This window comes from Vicugna pacos, chromosome 2 (assembly GCF_048564905.1).
Source record: "Vicugna pacos chromosome 2, VicPac4, whole genome shotgun sequence".
Lineage (NCBI taxonomy): Eukaryota > Metazoa > Chordata > Mammalia > Artiodactyla > Camelidae > Vicugna > Vicugna pacos.
The window spans coordinates 44,866,137-44,889,275 of record NC_132988.1 but is presented as its reverse complement, the minus strand read 5'-3'; the positions used below and the strand labels follow the sequence as shown (position 1 = coordinate 44,889,275).

The 23,139-nt window shown below is 35.9% G+C and overlaps 1 protein-coding gene across 2 annotated transcripts in view; it reads right to left on the bottom strand.

Moving 5' to 3' along the window:
- The window catches only part of COL25A1 (collagen type XXV alpha 1 chain), a 409,478-nt gene that overhangs the window by 92,068 nt on the left and 294,271 nt on the right, over nt 1-23,139 (bottom strand). For both annotated transcript variants that reach the window (XM_072972767.1, XM_072972769.1), the window contains 2 exons: nt 8,235-8,261; nt 6,135-6,179 (listed from right to left, as the gene is read on the bottom strand). In XM_072972767.1, coding sequence (XP_072828868.1) covers nt 6,135-6,179; nt 8,235-8,261 — 72 coding nt within the window. The remainder of the gene's footprint in view (nt 1-6,134; nt 6,180-8,234; nt 8,262-23,139) is intronic.

Genomic DNA, 23,139 nt, shown 5'->3' with positions numbered 1-23,139 from the left:
CTTGTGCACTGTTGGTGGGATTGTAAATTGATGCAGCCACTACAGAAAACAGTCCTCAAAAAATTAAAAATAGAACTGCCACATGATCCAGCAATTCCACTTCAGGGAATATAACCAAAGAAAATGAAAACTCTAACTTAAAAAGACATCTGCACCCCATGCTCACAGCAACATTATTTACAATAGCCAAAGCATCGAAACAATTCTAGTGTCCATCCACAGATGAATGGATGAAGAAGTTGTAGTGTATTATTCAGCTATAATAAACAAGGAAATCCTGGTATCTGCGACAACATGGATGGAACTTGTGGGTGTTATGCTAAGTGAAATAAGTCAGACAGAGAAGGACAAATACTTTATGACCTCAACTTTATGTGGAATCTTAAAAAAACAAAGCAAATGAACAAAAAACAAACAAACAAAAACTCATAGAAAAAGAGATCAGACTTGTAGTCACTAGTGGTGTAGGACTGGGGGTTTTGTGTGTAGGGAACTGAAGGAAGGTGAGCACTTCAGGAAGATGACCTGCACCAAAGCCAAGAGCTTCCAGTTATAAGATACTAGAGATGTAATGTACACATGATGACTATAGCTACCATTGTTGCATGACAGATATGAAAGCTGTTAATAGAATAAATCCTAAGAATTCTCATTACAAGGAGAAATTTTTTCTTTCTGTTTTACATTCTTTTTACTGTACTATAATGAGATGATAGATGTTAACTAAACATATTGTGGTAATCATTTCACTATATATGTAAGTCAAACCTTTATGCTATACACCTAAAAATCATACAGTGATATGTGCCAATTATATCTCAATAAAACTGGATAAAAAAGAAATACCTAGTAATAGGAAGTGATAGTGTTTCTTCAAGAAGAAAGATAGCATCCTATTATCATAGTTACTGGAGAAAATAAGTCATGCGTTCTTAGAATTCTTATGTGCACAGTCACTAACTTTAAAAGGTAGAAAAATTAATAAAAACAGTTTAATTCTCAGCTTTAATCCCCAAAGGATTAAACTGCCATAAGATACTTTCCCTAAACTATTAAACTCCTCTGAAATAAAAAATCAATCACTTCATTTACTCTAGATATCTTTTCTTAAAGTCAAAAGTTGGGAAGTTATAAATATATTGGGTAATAGATCACTGGGTAAATTTAAGCTAATTAACCAGAAAATAAGAACTACAACATATTCAAGTCCTTCAGGAATTTAATTCAGACTTTTTAATGATAAAGCCAAGGCAGCAAAAGAAAAGAGTGTACTTAGTGGCTAGAGAAAGTGAATCAGGAATGAAAAATGCTGAGTTTACTGCACACAGCCCACCGTACAGGCTTGAATAAACAACTTGACCTTTGGAAGTCTGAGAGCTTCCATTTATCTGCTCTCTAAATATGCTTACGATAAAAATGTCATTACAAGTATGCTGTGAGGATTAAGGTCAGTGAAGAACTGTGAGATTCATGGGTAGGAGATGAAAAGGAACTCTAAATACCATAACTATAAACTAATAAAATTTTAATGTTACTTAAAAATCACATGGCTATCTGGGATAGATTCAAAGATGATACACTAACATCAGTATTTCATTTACATTGTATTTTGAAGTTTTAAATATAATGAAACTCCAGAAAGTATTTGGAAAATACATGAAAGAAGATCATCTGACATTTATCTTTTGCTTTGGAAACAAACCTTTGATTCTGGGTCCTCAGAAAAATTCTAGCTTGCTTAGACAAAATAATTTGTTTTTAATCCTGAAACTCTTTATTTAACATTAAGGATATGAACTAAGAGCTGCACAAAGTAGACCTTTAATGTGCCTTATCGCTATTCCCAGACCTTTTCTTCTATGGTGTCTGCGCAGTGCTGGACACTGCTTGCTATTCAAATACAGGGTCATTGTAATGATTTATTCTTACGGATGCCAATTAATGTGAAAATGTGGAAAAAGCAGAAAAATGCAATGTTCTAATAACACCTACTAAGAATTAAAATTATTAAAGTTCTGATATATAGGTAGATATATGTATATATGTGATATATAATTTATATATCACATTTGTGTATATATATATAAATACAAACAAAAATTATGGACAGCATTTAATTTTGTCAAAGGATTCTTTAGTCTAAAAAATGCTTCTACCACAAAATTATTTTAAAAGGCCACTTCTCCAGTATATCTGAGAAGTATGGTTTTAATTGACAAATATTCAGATATATCTCTTCAGGCACGTGTCTGTGTGAGTGTGTGTGTGTGAGAGAGAGAGAGAGAGAGGGAATGAATCACAGAGCACAAATAAAATGTTTATTATACCTCTGAATCAACTAGATCTACTCATGAGAATTACAAAAGTTTTTGTACCCAATAATACAATTAGTGAGAGGCAAAGAAGGCAATATTTCATATGTTTAGGTAAGACCTAGTTTTAAATTTGCTCTAAATGCTTTGGCTATTGGAAACAAGTCCAAATTTTGGAAACAACTGCTTTCAGAATTGGGACCAGAAGATGCTAGAAATTGGTTGAATTGGAAAAAGACATAGGTGATTTTCTGTGAGTGCACCATATCTCTTAGAGACTTAGAAAATAAATTAGTAAAGTCCTTTCTCTCATTTAAAAATAAAGCTGCCTTGAGCCCAGGAAGGAAAAGGAACTTTCAAAGGCTGCACATAAGGTGGAAGAGCACTGAGCATCCTGACTCCGGGACAGCGCTCCTATGTGACCCCACACTGGTGACTGAGCTTTATTGTATGTAAAATTGATAAACAACAAGGCCCTACTGTATAGCACAGGGAACTAAATTCAATACCTTGTAATAGCCTATAATGAAAAAGAATATGAAAAATAATATACATATACTTATAACTGAGTCACTTTGCTGTACACCAGAAATTAACACAACATTGTAAATCAACTGTAACAAAAAAAAAGAAATAATGTGACATGTTTCTTTCTCCTTCTCTTTCCCTTATCTATTGTACTTGAATTCCAGCAACTGAGAATGGGGTGCTTGAGTGGGGAGAGAGCTAGGGGACAGAGAAATATTGTACTTCATGCGTAACTGCATATTCATTTTCTTCCAATCATAAATTCAATTTGCTTTGCTTGCTGCCTGAGGGTAAGTCTAGGGCTCATTTGTTGAAATTCTTAAAGTGTGTTAATACTATTACAGATACTTGATAATATTTATTGAGCGCCTATTACATTATGTTCACTTTAGATACATTATCTAGTTAATACTCCAAAGTCTCTATTAATATTTTACTCCTGAGCCTTAGAAACATTACATTACTTGCCCAGGGGAGGACAAGGACTTGAAGAATTCTCTCTGACTGCAGAGATCATGTTCTACACCACCTTCCACTTTCACAGAAGGGTGCTTAGTAGCCCTCGATAGATCGTGAGACCAGAAGAAGCTAGACTGGAGTTTAATACCATGTTACTGCTTATGTGAGTCTTTTTTCCTAACATGGTCTGAGGACTGGGCGACCATTACAAAAATAAGAAATATTCAGATCAGTAATCAAGTTGACCAAAATTTAAAGGAAAATAGGGTAAAAAATGTTACCACCAAGTTATTGGCCAAAACCAATCACCAATTTTATCAATCTGAATGGATAAAAAATATTTTAATAAAAAACAAATACAATATTTGCTTAAAACCCTTTACTTTTCTTTCTTTTTTTATAATTGAGAAATCTTTTTATTTTCTGGCTGTTATTTGTCATGTTTCTGATAGCTTAGAAATCATATCCTACCTTAACTGTTATTTGAAAATTATCTTCTAAGCATCTAAAGTACTTCTTTGGAAAAGTGAAATTGTAATGTGCAAAAAAAAAATTTTCTCAAGACAGTTTAAGGACATCAAGGTGCTTTAAAAATTACTAATGTCATTGTAAACTCTCTTTCTAGAAAAATAAATTCTAGAGAACCAAGCCACATTCCAAAGCTCTAAGTATAGAATGATTACTCTATTTTCAACTTTTTTTTTTTTTACTACCTAGGTGTCCTGCTGTTTCACTGAATTGGACTCATGTTTTTTACACCTTATTTTCCTAAAGATGATACAACAAATATTACAAATGTTAGATAATGGCTAGGATTAACAGAAATTCCATACACAAAGTTTTAGGTTAAATAGGAAAAACAAATCTTGAACTTCATTTTGCTGATACCTTCATAAAAGTATGAAATCATTTAGCTTCCCTTGGTTTTACAGAAAACACTTTAAAATGCCATAAAGATGTATAACAAGACATAAAACTGCAAGTATTAACTGTCTATTTCCTTGAAATATAATTTAAACTCGGTGACTAGGACAAGAAAATGTCACATTCCTTTCTCTTGCTAAGGAAATTGCATATTTCCTTTGCAAAAATAAAGAATATGCAGTCTTCATAAGTATATATGTGACAGTTTTAAAGTTGTTTTGTTTCAGGTTAAAGGTTTCTATAAATTTTCATGATTGTCTCAGTGTTGAAAAAAGAAAAGGAACAAAGAAGAAAAAGCAAAATGTTAACCTTAGGCGTACAAGGGTTGTTTTTCATCAAATGTTAAAAACAACATTTATGTTATATCCATGTTTCGTCCTTTCTAAATATCATCTTGGATTATATGATGTTCAAATCCATCATAGAATGAATACACTTTCAAATGTTTGCTTATGTTTCCCTCCATGATCTCCAATGTTCTAAACAGAAAGTTAATCTTCTGTCTTTCCCAAGATTTGTGAGGCAAATGGGTATGCGTTTTACTAAGTGGAAAATAGGGCTGTGACATGGGCATTTAACTACTGAGGAATGCCCAGTGTTTGACTTGTGGACTACAAGCTACCTCAAGATTTGGTTGAGAATACTAATTTCACTTGGGAATAGAGGAATTCTGGAAATAGAGCATCTCTCAAAACAGAGATCAATCAAATTTCCAGAATTTCAGTAAAATGAGATGAAGGAAAATTTAATAGTAATATCAAACATGTAATAAGGGTTTTATGCCTAGTTCCTCATTTAATCCTCACATTAACCTTATTAGGTAGGGATTGCTATTGTCTCCCTTTTACAGATGAGGAAATAGAGGCTGAAGAATTCAAGGACTTCACCAAAATTCACATAGACTCTAAGTGGCAGACTCAGTAGGTTTTGAATGGTTATTGTTTACATCTCATTGCAGAAGAAAAGATGGACAGGATGGAACAGGTCACCAGGAGGTTTATTCTATCCGGAAGGGTTGGACTCCTCATGAGTTTAGAATTCAATTCAGAGTGCATGAATTTAAAGTCCTCAGGGAAAGCAAGCTGATGAATCACAGGAGTTCAAAGGGCCAGTCCAAAAGCTCTGAGGGAGACAGGAAAGTCCCCAGCTCAGCTCTCTGGCTCCTGGCAAACTGGCCCAGATAGTGGCTTCGGTAGCCACCACAATGGCTTTCCTGGTCTCTGTAGAGGTTCCAGATTGAAAAGCCAATCAGCACTATCAGAGAGCACAGAATACCAGAGCCACCTGTGGGATAAAGCTGGATGCTTTGCCCAGCTGGTAGGTATGTTGCAAGAATAAAAGTACATGGGCACCTAGATATGTCTGTGTAGAGCTGTTGGCTTTTTTTTTTAACTTTATTTTTCCCTTCATTATAAACAGTACAATAAAAGTGTAATACCAGAGCTTAGCAAGTCCATTTAACTCCTAATTTTGCTTAACATGGGAAAAGCTTGCTTCTGAATTCACAAGATTCTAATAGAGTCCTTCTGTAGGAATAACTTTCATTAATGAAAGAAATAATACATATTACTCAGCCATAGCAAGAATAAACTAGAACACATATTGTTTATTATAATTGATAGTAAATACAGCATTTCCCACACTCCACATATATTTATGAGAAAGATACAGTTATATCTCATACACAGCAAAATAAAATGGAGAAATGTCTAAGAATTTCTTGCTATTTAATGCGTTAGCTTAAAAGTTAAACTAATTTGATCATTTGCACCATAATTTTCCTATATTTCAAAAGTATATGTAATATTTTTATAAGCAGATAAACTTACTGCCAACATCACTGACTAAAATAATTTTTTGATTTTTAATCCTCTCCAAATTATCAAAAATAGCATTTTTGATAGAACTCACCTTTTGCCCATTCATCCCTGGAATTCCAGGTGCTCCAATAGAACCCTAAGGAGACATGATTATATTAAATTGATATCATAATCACAAAATATTTCAATTCTAAATTTATATTGCGTTAGTTATATCAGCCATAAATTTACTTCATTAAATTGCTAAAACATGTCTGGGAGGCTATGTTTTTCAGACCTTATCTGCTGTGTTCAAGTACACAATAATGTAAACAAACAGATTTATCAAGCTTTTCCAGAAACCATGAAGTTAAATTTAAACATATTTCTAAATATCTGCTTAATCCTACTATGATTTTAAAGAAACATATCATAAATTGAGATCCGTATCTATCAAAAGGTCACATGACACTAAATTTGGGTGCTTTTAAGAATTAAATAGGCTTAGTTTCATTTGGAAAAAGCCCAGCAGTAGCAGTAACTCTTATGGTTTAAATACCATAAAATGAAAGGTAACTAAAATAACAACCGCTTGTTACATAATTAGTTAAATAAGGAACCCATGTTGTAAACTTAAATTTGTTGTATTTGAAGTATTTCTCCCAGACTCTCAGGGAGTATATTTAAACCACATGAGTGTGAATAGATCTTCCAAAGTAGACTAAAAAGGCTGTTACAAATTTTAAACACTGAGTAGGAACAACACAACTTCTACACATAAAGCATTATGTTAAGAGTGTGTGTGTGTGTGCACGCGCACACCTGCTTGGATGTGTGCACACATGCACTGGGGTGATTAGAACGGTTGGACATATGTGGTTAAACCGAGAGTAAGAAAGCTAATTATTACTTGAGAAAATCTGACATTCAACTGGATACAGAAACATTAACGAATGTTTTCAAATAGTGATGTCATTTCCCTCCATACAGTTCCATTTTAGGTTCTGGGGAAACCATTTTTAAATAGAATGTGCTTCTTTTTGGTTTAGCCCTAGAAAACAGATATTTTCTTCGTAGATGTATGATATGAAATTTCTTTAATAACAGTGGGAAAAAAGTTAAAATAGTAATTCTAAATTTAAAACTGTTCCCCAAAATAAAATCTGTTAAAATGTAGTCATTATATGCAAAGCAAAATCAGATGGCAAGTTCCTTAGTGCTTTCTCGGTGATTATATTGAGTGGGTCATTAAAGGACTTCCCGAAGCCTGAGGCAGTAATTTTATCCTGGTGGCATGTGGATTAGGGTAGCTTTACAATTTCACACCATGCTTAATAGAGACATTATTGCGAAGGACAACGTGTTCCTATACACAAGTTGTCTCACAATGCATTGGCTCTTACTTGGTTTGTAGGATTATGTTTCAACAGATGCCACATGCCCAAGCTTGGGGGATAAAAAGTCTCTATCTTTGATGGATTCCAAAGATAAAGAATAATCACTTTTCCACCTGTTGTAATACAATTGTTTTCTTTAGTTTTCCGCAGGTTAAATATCCTTTTTTGTCCCCCTTGTCGGGTGGGAGGTGTGATGGGGAATGGGGACTTAGTGATATTTTGCTGGCAAAGGGCCATCTTCCTGCTATTGATAGATTCACTATTATAGGACTGATGGAATTTTAGATGTGCTAGACCCTCTCCATCAGAATGCAATGGCCAATTTTGATGGCAGTGGATAATGCTGAAATGATAATCAGGAAGCCACTTTTCAGGTTACCTCAGTAAAGGAAGACACTAGTGGGCCACTTGAATACAGCCACCAAGCACAAGTATATCCTTTGTTCTGGTATGTTTAATCCTCATTTGACAATCACATATTGTGCAAGAACATGCATTTAATTTGCGATGTTGTATGACCCTTCACATTCTAAGTTTTGTCATGATGCTTTACCAGTCTTTGAATTAAAAACTCCGTAACTTACAAGTTGAGCAGACAGCTTATTTTAAAGAGTGTGCTCTGGATTTATTTACTTTCTATACTGGAGTCGATTAGAAATCTAATGATTCACATTATATGATTGTATTTTTAGAAAGCAGACTGCACAAGCCAGACTGCTTCGCCGTGGCTTACAGTAGCTAATTCCATTCCCCTCTCAGGTTAGCCATTAGGAGATGGGAGTATAATTACTTTCACAGTATTGTTTATACTCTACCTTATGTCCTGGAGGCCCCAGAGGACCCTAAAAAAAGAAAACCAATTCAATTACCATAATATCGTAACCATTTAAACTTAAATGATCAATTAAAACCATCCTATTCTGTAAGGTTCTCTTTACCACGCTGAAATATTGCTTATGTTTTGTGCATCAAGGAAAACGAAGATTTTCGGTTGGAAGTACACACTGGATCTTTTCTCTTATTGTCTTTTTTTGTTTTCATATTCTTTTTCATTATAGATTACTGCAAGATATTGACTATAGTTCCCTGTGCTGTACAGTATAAACCTGTTGTCTTATTCTCTTTTGAAGAAAATTAAGCATATGCAGTAGGATTCTGATTTGTCCTTTGAAAAGAGAAACAATCTTTGCTGCTTCAGCGCATCTGTTTCTTCAAATACCTGCAAATCTATCACATCAATCTCATTTAGAAGGCTGTATATGTTGCTGCCAGAAGCACTTAAAATGCAATGCAGTTCCCAGCAAATGGACGTGTTCTAGGACATCTGCAAAACTTCAGTATGCAGATTTGCAAAGGAAATGATTGAATGGCATTACAAAGAAACATGTTTTGTTCTATTCTTCCTCTTATGAAACGTGGCCAATTGACTTGCACAAAAACTTGTTTACAAATTAGGGGGTGCCAAGGTCATTTGTGACACCTAGTGTGCACCAGAAAAGGGAACAAAAGATGCTGTCAGCTGTTGCATAAACTATGACACTGGGGCCAGAGAGGGAGGGGAAGAAGAAATATAATATTTAGGAAGATGAATGGGAATATTTACTTTTAAAATGAAAATGTGGCAGTTCTGAGAGTTAGCAGTTTTTGACCACAAATTCAGTGTTGGCATTCTGTTGGCTTTATTTAGAGCAAGGCACACTTTGGAATAGTGGAAAAGAACACAAAGAGAGCTATAGTTCTGACTATTGACGTCTATTTTAAAATAAAAACATTAAGCACTTTTCTTCTAATACTTTAAAAACTACTTTTAATTTTAGTGTATTTAAACAAAGTTATAGATTCCCTATCATCCCATGCAAAAAAACTCTTTATTCCATTACACTAAACTAATGGCTAACTTATTTTCCATGTGTGATATTTCAGTATAAGCAGCACCTTACATTTAGACTCTGCCATAAAATAAAGTACTAGGGTGATAATTAGAGGAAGAATTGGTCATGCAACATTTTTTAAAAATTAGAAATACACAATGTTTAGGAACATTCTGAGAATCTGTTCCTCATAAATTATTTCATAATCTTCACAGGAAGACTATTAATTTCCTCATATGGTCAGATTTAGGTTATTGAAAGTACACTGCACAATATCACCCTTATATATACTCCTTTTGGATTTCCTCAACCAACCACCTTCTTAATGAGCTTGTGATCCAATATATGTGTAGTCTGACTTTCTCGTCACTTATCTCACTTCTTCCATTTAAAATTCTCCCTGTTTAAGATTTTGCAGGGAAAACAGAGGCTTTCAGGTATAAGTTCCCCCGATGCCATGTCTCTCATCGATTCAAACCCATGTGGACCTCCTCACTACAGCAGAGGAAGAAGATGCTCTCTTTCCAGACAGGGCGAATGCATCCAGTCCACTCTGGAATTCATCTTCGCCTCCGCCCTCAGGGATCTATCTCAACCAATTATCCCTACATCTGCATCAGAACCGTCTGCTCTCGGCTAATTCCTTCCCCTTAGCACATAAACATGTTTAATCATTTCCTCACTTGGGTAAATTGTTTGGGAAGTGAATGTTAATGCTAAGCAAAGGCAGAATTTGGAAATTGTAGTGATAGGAGATCTGAGAGTGAAGAAAAGACTTGGGTTTTATTAGTGTCTATGATTCCATTTTTCCAAGCGTCTCCAGAGTATTTCACTTCTGAAAATGTTGATGTTAGAAAGGAAACCATATAACCAAAAGTACATTAATTCAGTGTTTAGACTGAGAATGTGTATGTTCAATTCAAAAAGGTTTGTTTCCCATTATAAACCTAACTGTCACTTGAAAAAATATTGTTCACTAAAACTGGACATTTCATTATATTGATGTATAACCCTGGAAAGAAATATTTCAGATGAAAATAAGAGCAAATTTTAAATCAAATGTTTTAACTAGAGACAAACATCTGGTATTTTTTAATTAGGTCTTTGTTGCATGATCAGAGTTAAGTCAGAGATTTAGAAAGACTACTTATAACTCTGAAATCTGTGAAATTACATTAGTTGCATATTTTAACACTATATTTAATAAAAGTCAAGGGATGGCTATTAAAAAATTAATATACTATATTTATCACTGTTAGAAAACTATTGCCATCTTTGCTAAACTCCAAAAATAAAAGCAAATTTTAAGATATAACTTTAATTTTGCATTGTGAATACATGTATTGTTCATAACTATGTTGCCAAGAATATAGCCTCCGCTACCAAAAATGTGCATATGCTCCTTTGATCTCACTGGCAGGAAAGATGGTAGCAAACCAAAGACAGTGTCAGCCATTACTAGGAAGGAACTGGGAAAAAAGTGATGTTGAACATAAGGCACAGACATACATTCGAGTTAAAGCACAGACACACACACACACACACACACTCCCCAAAGGGCTATTTTACTAATCAATATTTTGCTTAAATGTATTTTCTTTTGAGTATCCACTGATTAATAATCCCATTATATATCTGTGACATTGAAGTCATTAGATTTAAGCTTACAAATGAAAGCTTCACAGATCAAAAATTGATTTTAAGGTTAGAGTTGTCACTACCAGTTGGTTAAGATACCTACATTTGATTAGTTTTCAGTTTCTAGTACACATACAAATTTTTAAAATAATGGGCAAATGCCACAGAACCATTCACTGATTTATCTAGTCTTAATCGTGTATTCTCATCTTAATCTTATCTTAATCCTTTATTCTCAGCCTGAATAGTGACTTGAATGAAGAATGTCATAAACTCATTATTCACTAGTCAAGCTAGTGCTTATTATTCTTAAAATTAAAATCAATTGTTCTTGTGTTCTAATATTCTAAAATAATTCTGTTATTGTTATCCCCATGCCTTCAAAAGTTTGAATCAAATAGTTTTTCCAACCAAAGAGTCAATCTTTTTAGTCCATTTTTATCAATCAATGAATTGTTCTTTCTTATTCTCTTGATGGGCACTTTTATATCTGCATATTCTTTGTATACAACCAATTAAGATGAGAATAATCTGGTCTCCTTTATTTTATGTAATCAATTCTTTGTATATGTCTTAGGACTGAGAACTGTGTAACATATAAAATCTCACCATATTAAACTAAATTTCTTTCAGTTTAACTCCATAAGTGTTAAACTATCATTTAAACCATGAAATATACTCATTTCAGTATAGGTCCTGGGAAATGTAGAATGTATTAACTTTTTCATTAAAGGGTTTTTGCATAATGGCAATAAGTTTCTTCAAAAGATAAAATCCAGACGAGCCACTGAAAAATTCTAAGTGTGTAGTAACACCCCTTATCTGCAGATAAAATTTTACACCTAAGTTTTCATGATCTCTCAGAAAAGACCATGGAGAGCTATAGAAAGTTAAAAGTTGGAAATAAGTAAGAAATCATACAGTGCACTGATTTCCTTTCCTGTCTTCCCCCGCCCCTGCTGGATTTCATTTCTAAACATCATGTAAAATATTGTGTAGAATATGACAAGCAAGTAAGTTAAAGAAATATGAGAGTTCCTATTTGGTGATCGCCTTTACGAAAGGCGTGTTACTCGGGCCTGAGAGTGATCCTTCCTTCACACCTCCTGCTCCAGGTCCACCAGATCCTGTACTTACTCAACATATGTCTCTGGTCCAGCCCTCTTGTTCAGCTGCATTGCTATGCTCTTGTTCAAACTCTCTTCTCTCTCACGGAAGCTAATGTGACATCCAGCTAAAAAGCCACTGTGTTTTGAGTCCTCTTAAGTCCTTTCTGCACAGTGCTGCCTGAGAGAGCTTTCTAAAAGACTAATCTCTAAAAGACATACCCTTCCTGGGCTGGAAAATCTTTCCACGGCTTTCCATGGCTTCTGAGAAAAGCCCGAGCTCTTGCAGTAGTTATGGTTCGCCACATAAGACACCTCTGCCCCTCTGCCCCTCTGACAGTCTGTCCCTTTAGTAGGCTTTTCCTGTCTAGTCATCCCTCCTCCACCCATTCCATAACTCAGAGCTCAGTGCCCCTGCCCCTGGGGTTAGGTCCCCCTCTTTTGTTCTCCAAAGCACCCCTATGACAGCACTTCTTTCCCAGAATTTACCAACCGTTTTGTAATTGTCGGGTTACTTCTTTCTGTACCCTAAACATCTTTTCTCATGCACTGGAGCTGGCATAGAGTAATTGCTCAGTGAATCCTTTTGGGGTCGTTTATGAATTCATCCACTTAGTTTATTGAATGCCCATTGAATTTCAGGCAATGTTTTAGGCACTGGGGATACAGTAGTGAACAAAATAAATAAAAAGCATGCCCTCCTGGACATCCTATTCTAGTGAATGGGGAAAGACAGTGAAAAAATAAAATAAACAAGTAAAATATAAAGTTGTGTCAGGTGACACATGGGGGTAGGGACTGAGAGTAGATGTGGTGATATTTTAAATTAGGGGCTCACTGAGGGCTTTAGGATAAAAGTGACTCCTGGATAGAGCTCTGAAAGAGGTCAGGCAGAGAGCCGGACATATAGAAGGGGGAAGAATGCTCCAGGCAAGGGAACAGCAAGTGCGAAGGCCAAGAGGCAGGCACATGCTGAGTGTGTTCAAAGAGCACAGAGGAGGCAATAGGTAGATATTAGAAGATGGGCATGTGGAGAGGGAAGGGCAATAGTAGAATGGCCTCGTAGGTGCTTGTAGGCACAATGGTGCTGACTTTGAGTATGATAAAAATTATAGGAATGAATAATGAACACATAGAGTAAATCAAGATTTTCCTCAAACCTTAGACAGTGGTGTCTCAAGATAGGAATGACAAGATTTTTCATGGGCATTCACTTGAGTCATCCTAGAGCTACTGTCCTACCCTAAAGGCCTCGAGATTACCTCTCAGTACAAGAGCCAGTGGAGGAATTCAGTTTAGGACTTCTGTATTAAAACAGCAAAGCAGAAATCATCTTAGTTACATGGTCTCATTAACACGGAGCGTGTTGTAGATGTGGATGTAGGTCTAAGGTTTCTAATGCAGTTCAGAAAGCCATTATGAAAAAAGTAGGTCGAATTATCAATCCACGTTAATCTTCAAAGCAGGCAGTTAGGAAATGGATGTTGCTATAACCATTATGCATTGGCTACACTTTCCAGTTTGTAAAAATAACATTTTTTAATTAAAAAAAAGTCTTTCACTTGATAGATCATGGAATGGGAAAAAATAATGAATTTTTCTGACACTACTGATGTTAGCACAAATTTGATTGAGGTATTAATTACTTAAACAGGATGCAGAGTTTCTAAATGATGTGCTTTAGGGTGCCTCTTGGGAGGTGTTTTAAGGTAAGTTCTGGTTGCCTGCTATTAGGAAATGATGCTCGTGTGAGCAGGGGGCGGACATAGTTCCTGTTCTGTCCCTGATGGCTAACAGTAAAATTTGAAGCTGTGAAAGCTGCTGGTCACTTCTGCATACAAGAATATACAACCAGCTTCTGTAATAAAAAACACAGGGAACGAAAAAGAGGTGGCCCATCTGTGAAGGTGAAAATAAAAGCCCCAATCTATTAAGCCATTTAAAATTATTTCCTTTCTGAGTTAAGAATTTTTCCATGATTTAATAAAAGTTAGGCAAAATGAAGAAAATACTTTTAAAAGTCTGTTTCTATGGGGAAAATGATAACACATGTAATCTAACTTATTGGAGTCATAAAATGTGAGTATCAGACTTTCTCAAGGGTTTGGTGCAACAGACTTTAATTACAACTTTTTGAAAGCTATTAACCTTGTCACAAGATCAGAAAATACACAAACTTGGTTTATAAAGAGTAAGAGGAAATTTGAAATAAAGACTGGAAATTTGTCTTACTTAAGAAAGATTCATTTAAGATGTACTTATATAAAATTCCATGTTCTCCTTGGATGTTTGATGAGGGAAGGTCAAGAAATATAAACTCTAGCCCCTATTATATGTATGTCTGGAGTATAATTCAAGCGATGTTTTACAAGATTCAGATTTCATAGCTTAAGTGTGTGGAAATGCCAAACTAGCAACTATTGGGAAATGTTTAGAATATAAGAGAGTGTGCTGACATGTTTTCAGTGTAAAAGCCCATGATTTAGTTGAACGGGGTATGAAGGAACACAGCATAAACAAGAAAAGAGTGGGATCGTGCTGAGATGGGAGAGCCTCATCTCTGGTTTCGAGTCTTCTATGGACTCTGTCTTCAGTCACCCTGAAGCATCTGTATTTTCCCAACCAGTCTCAAATTAATCTCCATGTAAAGGTCTTAATCATTCTTCGAGGCTCAGTGGCCATAACTCACTTCCTTTGTGAACCTTCTCCAATGCACCCAGACAGGGCTTGTTTTTGTCCTCCATGTTTCTCAAGCACATTTTTAACTGGTTGTATTTTAATATATTTGCATATTTATAAAATCTGCTTGACTAGGCAGCAGATTCTTCAAGCCGTATATTTTACATCCTCAGCACCTAGGTCAGTGCCTAGCAAATAAATAATTATGACTACATTAAAACAATGAATTATTGAATATGAAAATTACTCAATTCCACTTTCTGAATTTCCTCCATTGTTTTGCCATTCAAACTGTCATACTTCTCATCACTGGAAGGAGTTCCTAGTTTTGAGATAGTTATTTCTGTTTAAGTATTTGGTATTTTTTGTTGTTCTTGTTGTTTCAATAAGATCACTCCATAATTTCTATTATTTGAAGAAGTTCCTCTAAAACAGGTCTCCTTTAGAGATTGTCAGTTAGATGACACATTATTATGTTAATTCATGAATACTTGATGAAAGAAATTTTAAATGCAGTAATTTTTTTTTAAAAGAATAAATTCTTTTTGACTTCTTTATCTCATGTGCTGACTTTCGGGGAAAATATTAAACCCAGATGATTTATTTGTTGGTATTTCTCAAAATCATGCTCTGACCTCTTTAAGAGAGGTCTCTTAACATTCAGGAAATTAAAGAAGCTATTCATTTTTCTTACCACTTGACAAAACCAGGACCCCAGACTAAATTTTGGACATTAACTACCACCAGCAGATTAAAGACAGATCTAGGTATTTGAGAATCTATGTTCCGATTAGGTCCCCAAACAGAGACTCTGTCACCTCTCACCAGATATCCAGGGCTGAAATTAGCTCACTCCATCCCTTCTAAATATTTAATAAATTGTTTCTCACTGCTGCATCCAAAATGGAAATGATCCGGAAAGTAAGAAAAATTAACAGGCTTTCTCTGCCCTCTGTGATTAAGCATGCTTCCCCTAGCGCACCATAAAGGAAATAAATTTGTGGTTTGCAAAGGTCTATCACCCTACACGATGCTCAATAAAACATATTTCTATTGAAGAAAGTGTAAGTGCTTTTCCTATTTTAAATCAGCAATGCTAAGAAACATTAGCTACTAAAATGTAAATATCCCACGACAGGTAGAAGGAAGACTGAAATTTAGGACCATAACATACACTTATTTACTATTTAGATTTGTTTTCTATCTAGACCAGCACCAACAGAACTTTCTGGAATAATGGAAATGGTCTGTGTTGCTCAATCCAGTATGGTAGCCACTAACCATATGTGGTTTATTGAGCACTTGAAATGTGGCTAGCGCGATTGCTAGGAACTAGATTTTAGATTTTGTTTCATTTTATTTAATTTCAGTTTGAATGGCCATGTGTGGCTAGTGGCTACTCTACTGGAAAGTGTAGATGTAGGAGCTCTAGTCTGAAGAATGCATAAGGCTACAGGCAGGTGAACTGGACCCCATTCTGCCACTGACTACTTTGTGAGCTTGGCCAAGTTATTTATTCACTTTGATGCTGTTTCTTTACCTGTGAAGTGACTAACTAGATGATTCCTAAGATTTTTTTCTAAATCTTTTACACTTTACTGTAGAAATAGCCACAGAGTGTGACTAAAAATTGACACAGTTACTTTCCCACTGTCCCCATGAAAATCAGTCTCTTAGTTACACCATATATATTCATGAACACACTTATACTTTAAATAATCTATAATACGTGAATGACTATACAAAGATGCAGAAGAAAAGGGAGTTCTGTAATTGGATTTATCCTGCCTAATCCTACTCCTGGTGTGCAATGATACTGGATGAGAGAGAATATAAACTGGATTTCCTTGCATTAGTACCTGATGTATTGATTTATTGATTCGTGTCATTCAGTTACTCAGTTTACTGAATACACTAGGCACCAAACACAATATATTATGTGATAAATGCTGTGGAGGAGAGGAGAAGACAGCTTCTATCTCAGCTTGGAAGAGTCTGCATATCTGTGAATGAGTGTATGTGAAGCTTTTTCCAAGGATGTGGTCAAAATAGAAGTCTATTTTTTTAAGAGTCCCTGTAGACACATGGCCCAGTACTGTCCTTAGCCCTGGACAAGAGCGCTCTTGCTTTGGGGCCCATGCTTTTGGGCATTCTTCCTTGGCTGCATTCCTCCTCCTGTGGGAGCCCACCCCCACCTGAGACTGTGCTTTGGGCGTGAAGGACCCTGGAATGCATTACCCCAGTGACTGGAACTCACTTCAAAGACTGTGAATTGCCTTTTTCCCAGGTTTGTTCTTCTGAAGGAGAACCACACTGCAGGTGTGCAGGACAATAAACTGGAAGATGGGGCAAAGAGGTGGGCATTTTGAAGTGTGTGGATGGAGTTGGATCCTGTGAGCATCCCAAATGTCTACATGAGAGCTCGAGTCTCACAGAGATGTGGGTTGGAGGGAGGTGTGAGGGACCAACGAAGCAGGCCATGGCCAGAAGCTGGGCTGGTTTAAGGCTCTCTTCACAGAGCCACACTCTGGCCTGGATCTCCAAGGAGGGCAACCATTCTGCATTTGAACTTTCTGAGTCATTATGAGGATATGTCTCATGGTTATCCTTGTGAGGACACATCCTCGAGGTTAGAGGAAAGAATGTATTTTATGTACCATTTAATTCATTTGGTTTATGCCTTTTGAATATTTAGACTTACTGTATAAAGATTTCCATTTGTACTCTTGCCCTGAAATTTGTACATTTGCCCTTAATCTGCAGGTATAAGGACTAACACAGACCCAGCTTTATTTTGAAAAGTTTCTTCTTAATCTAGTGAAAAGATATGAGAATTTGGTAAAAGAGATTAATTACAATTTCATTAATATTCTTATACAAAAGTGACATATGTTGCATTAGTTTAGCTACAGTAGGTTGGATTCTGTAAAAGAAATAATAATTAGAGACATTGGTTATAGATTTGAAAGAGAATTTTTAAGTCTTTCTTGCATTAAAACTTAATATATGACTGTATTCATTGCATCTAATTATTTATAGAATACAGTGGTGTACATATATAACATGGACAAATGACTAATATATGTCTATGCTTTTATAATGAAAATATAGTCGGATAACAAGATTTTAGAGCTGGACAGGGCTCAGATGTCATTTAGTCTCACCACTTTTATACATGAGGAATCAAAGGCCTAGATATATTAATATGTCTAATATGATATAGCTTATTAGACCTTTGACTGAAACCAGTGAAAAATATTAAAAATAGAGCTTATCCACAGCCTGGAAGTTGGTAAGAAAAACAAAATGAGTTAGGGAAGACTACAGACAGTCATCTATTCAGCCTTTTAGACTATCTTTTCATATTTGTGTTACTTGACTGTGTTCTTAAATTGGTCCTGACAATGCTCCCCACAAGTCAGCTTTTTATTTCTGAGAGACTAAATCAACTTTAAAGGAAAGTCAAGTGTTCCTCTCTGTCCCCATACTAACGCGACCTTGAGACACCACTGCAGAAGTTCACGTGCACACAGGAATCCACCAGAGCTGAGCAACGGGACGGGGCAGTGGGAGAGCAGCAGAAGGGGAGGCGTTATTCTCCACTTGCAAAACCAAGTATTGGAGGCTCTGGACAAAAGCACAAGCAGATCTGAAGGGCTCCGTTGATGCGGCCATTGCACGTGCTTCATGGACAACCAGACTAAGTGAGGATAATGCAGCACCAGAACGCTTGCCAGGGCGTCCCAGCGGGCAGTGCGTACAACTCAGTTAACGCAGTTTTAACAAAGAAGATTTCATTGTTAAAATCTAGTCTAATAACGAAATATCCTAAGATAATTTGGGCTGTTTTGGTTATTTGTGATTTGAAGTTTTGTTTTCTTCGCCAGATTAAAGTCACAAAGGGAAGCCTGCTGTTGTCTCCGATGTCTACCATCCTGCTGATTAATATGGCCGGCAGAGCAAAGCACAGTTAAGTAAAATCATTAGTTTTATCAAATCTCTGGGCTAGCAATGCATTATAACTAAATATGATAAAGTAAATCTTCATATATTGGTTAATTCAATTTTATCTTAAATGAAGCAGAAGCAACTATTTATGCTTATGTTATTAGCTAACATAAAATACATTATATTCACTTGACCCAAATGTATTCAATGTGTTTGCAGGCAAAATCAAAACAAACTAAAAAACATCTATAACCTCTTTGGACACAACCCAAATTTCACTTTAAGGAGCAATAACAGAGGCATTTTTCTGAGTTTTGAACTCTCAGACACCACCAGGGCCCAATGAGTGACATTTTAAGTACTCATAATTCAGAAAGAGACGTATGGATTTGCTATGGAGCTTGCATATATTTGGGGGGAGGGAGAGGAAGGAAGAGTTTCAGAGTAGGGAAAGTGATACGGTCTATGAAATCTTGGTTATAGACACTTTGGGCGAAAAAATAATTTCCAGGAAACTTGGATTAGTTGGTATATTGAATATACATCATCTACGTTTTATGTTTTGGGGAATTTCTACTAATTTGTCAAAGAAAGAAACAGTAAGAACATGAAAAGGAAAGATACTTTCAAAAATACTGTTTTAACAACTATTAGCAGCTTTAGCAGCAACATTATCACAAAAGCGGAGGTAGGGATAAAAAAAATACTATTTTAACAACTATTAAAATTTCTGAAGAACTGAAAAATAAAGATCATTCCTGCTGGGGTTCAGAACTTTAGCACTTCCAATTGTGGGTTAGTTCTTGGTTTGATTTTTGAGTCAAGTTTTATAAGCCAGAACAATTCTCTCCTGATTTAGATGGAGTCCAGTTTATTTTAGCTCAAGATTCTGCCTTTTAAAATCTCCTCTAGAACTTCTCAGAAAACCCGAAGGTCTTGTTTACGGAATAGAGGCACAGCAGGATTAAATAAATGTGAAACTGCTTGAGAGGCAGGACCTCTTTTTCATTCTATCAGAGATGCTGCTAATCTTCAGATGACTATTTTTGCAGTATAAAATACACAGCATGGATTATGAAAACTAATTCCCCACCGGACACACTCATAAACAGTTTTGTCAGAGCTAATTTTAGATCATTCCTAGTTTTTTCCATCATTAGAGACAATTTAAATTTTAAAGCATTCTCCAGTGCCTCTCAAGATCCTCAAGTAAGCAAACACTCCTCCACAACACAAACCAATAAATGTAATGGGTTTTGTACATCATGGAAAAGATGAGAGCAGTAATGCTTATTATCTTTCTTCCCTTGTTCGAACTGGTGGATGAATAGGGGTGCGATATGAAAAGCTGATAATGTAAGATGATGTGATATACAGAAGGCCAAAATGATGGCAACAAACAGGACAAAAGGAATAAGCTGCACTACCAGTCGCAGCATTTGACACATTCTAATTTAATTGACAGATATTATCACACTGCTGTTGGCCCTTACAGAGGTCTTTCAGCACACCAGGTTACGTCATCTGGTGTTTCTGTCTTAACAGCGATACTTCTCATTTATGGAAGTCTTCGTTCCACAAAGCATTTTCATATTTTTATTATTTCACTTGCTTCTCACCATATAGCAAGCGAGACAGATAGAAGAGGAATTATTGCCTATATTTTATAGATCAGTAAAAAGGATCACAGAGTACAGTCACAAACTCCTAATTTGTTCTGAGGCCAGGATTACTGATACAATGTACTTTTCTTTCTACCAGACTTAGAGCCAAAACACACACCCCCACAGACACACACAAACACACACGTAATATTTGAAAGAAAAAAGAAAATTTCTGAGAAAAATTTTCTCCTCTTAACAGATGTGACTATATTTGCAGTACCTTCCTCTGTCTATGAGATGGGTTAAAATATACAGGTGCTATTTAAGTTAACAAACATAGTGATATTTTTAAAATGATACTTTTTAAAATAATAGAAATATTTCACTTTAAGCAAATATAATAAATAAAAACTCAGTTTTGCTGGAATGAGAAATTAGGGGATTACATTGCTTTACAAAAAGACTCTGAATAGGACTGCTTTAATAGCAAAATTCCCCAGTACATTTAAGATATGTTGATTTATGAAAATCTGATTCATATAGAACTTTACAGGAATACATCTGTTATATAAATCTTTGCTCACCTGTAATTTATTCTAGAGGGAATAATTGAGTGATGATAATAATAATAACATACTCATGTAGTTCTTCATTATATATTTTAAAGTGCTTTCTCCTAATTTATTGCATTTGTCTTTGGCGGCCTTATAAGGGAGGCAGAGAGGGTATTACTATCCTTTCTTTACAGATGAGAAATTGAGAGGTTAAGTGACTTGCCCAAGGTCAGACAGACTATTCATTCATTTACTGCTATTTGAGTGATGTAGTTTTAACAGGGTAGTCAAGGAAGTAAGGTTCTTCCTCTTAATTTTTTTTTAACCAGCTGTGAAGGCTATTAAAACAGAGGTGGATGATCTCACAAATATAATGTTGAACGAAAGAAGCCAAACACAAAAGTTACATGTTGCATGATTCTATCAATATAAAATTCAAATGCACGCAGAATTAATCTACATTGGCAAAGGCAGAAGAGGGGGTAGTGACGGAGGGTGGGATAAAGGGGGTTTCCTAGGATATGATAACTTTCTATTTCTTGATCTGGTTTGTGGTTACAGTTATGCTCACTGTGAAAATTCACTAAGATGTATACTTATGATTTGTCTACTTTTCTTTATATATGTTACAAATTTTCTTTTAAAAAAGAATTTTTTATATAATTAAAAACAGTAGAGTGCACTTTAGAAGATCACTACATTACAAGGCTTTGAACATTTGTGATTTCAATTGAGTTTCTTAGCTGCATTTTTTGAAATGAGAGTATGAACTAAATCTGACTAGTTTAAAGGGAGAAGAAAAAGTTTAGAGAAAAAATATCCAGGATCATCTTTATCTGAAAAGTTGCTATATGAAATGGGAAATCGGAGCAAACTAAGATAATAAGATAATTCATTTAGGACTAGGTGGACTCTGCATGCCTGGGAACGAACGAGGGCTCCTGAGAATCCCAAGTAGCCTTCAGTGTAAGGAAGTATGGGAGGAATATGGTTTGACCATTATCCACGATAGAAACTACAGGTGCATTCAAATGCTTAAAGCAATTTCAAAATTTATATTGTCGTTCTCCCAAAATCCTCCACCCACTGTGATCCTATAACCCTGAGAGCTAATGCTGTACTTGTATGTGAAGTTACCACGGATGATGGATTTAATTTTCACATATGGTCCTTCTGTTATTCTTTTTCTTTCATTTTATTCTTTTAAAAGAGAATCCATTATAGCACCCCTGATTATCCCTGTCAAATATCTATCTTGATACTACAGGTCAGGAACAGAGAACTTCCAAGCGGTAGGTCAGGTTGGGTCCCAGGACGCTTTCATCCCACCAGTGACGTTTCCAGGGGAGCTACCCTACAGCTAAGACTGCAGCCTGCTGAGTGTCTCCCCAGGAGGGCTGTTGAAGGCATCCTGTGCGGGGAGAAGCCTTTGACATTTAACCCAAACACACATTTGTTTTAATTCCTGACCGACTAGCGTGTTCCTGTGCATTCATTTCACTAGGACTAGCTAACTATTTTTTAAAAATAAATTTTGTATCCTGAACACCTGCAGGCTGCATGCCACGCATCGTGTGGAATGGATGTGATCAAGCCAGTTGCGATCACTGCACCCAGGCCGAGTGTGAGATACAGCTGTGTCTGGGATTCGGGTTATTAGAGAGGATCACTCTGTGTTCCCCAATATTGTTTATGGCACGAAGTAGGTCAGAAAGGTGGCTCCAGAGACAGAGGGGAAGAGACAGGGAGAAGTTGGTGGAAGGAATTCTACTCTTTGGGGCTCAGTCAGCTGCCCCAGTTTCTCTTTCACTGGCAAAGGACACACAATCCTGAGGAGCTGGGACCTGCAGGTCTACGGGAAAGCCCAAGAGGACTCACTTCATGATTTTTTGTAATGACAGGGATCAAGAAGGCACAACTGTTTCTCTCTGGCTGTAGACCTTCAGCAAAAGAAAAACTCCTGGAATCACTGTGGAAGATGTGCTGTACTAATGCACAGGTAGTCACTCCTGGATCCTTTGAAAACTCATTTTTGTTCAAGCTAACAAGCTTATCCCTGAATTTATAGCAGAGTCTTCCTCAGGGTCTCTCTGTTACTCGCTCCACCTGGAACCTCCTTCTGTTTCCTTCCTGTATCAGTTCTGCAGATGCATTGTCATGTGATCCTTACCATATGATGGACAGGCCCTATCATTTTTAAACTTTAACTGATTCTCATTCTTTTTGTCATAGGTCACATGACAGACACATTTATTACACAAAATCTTGACCACAGTTTTGAATAACTTGTCCTTCTACTCATTTCAGTGTAGAAAAAGAT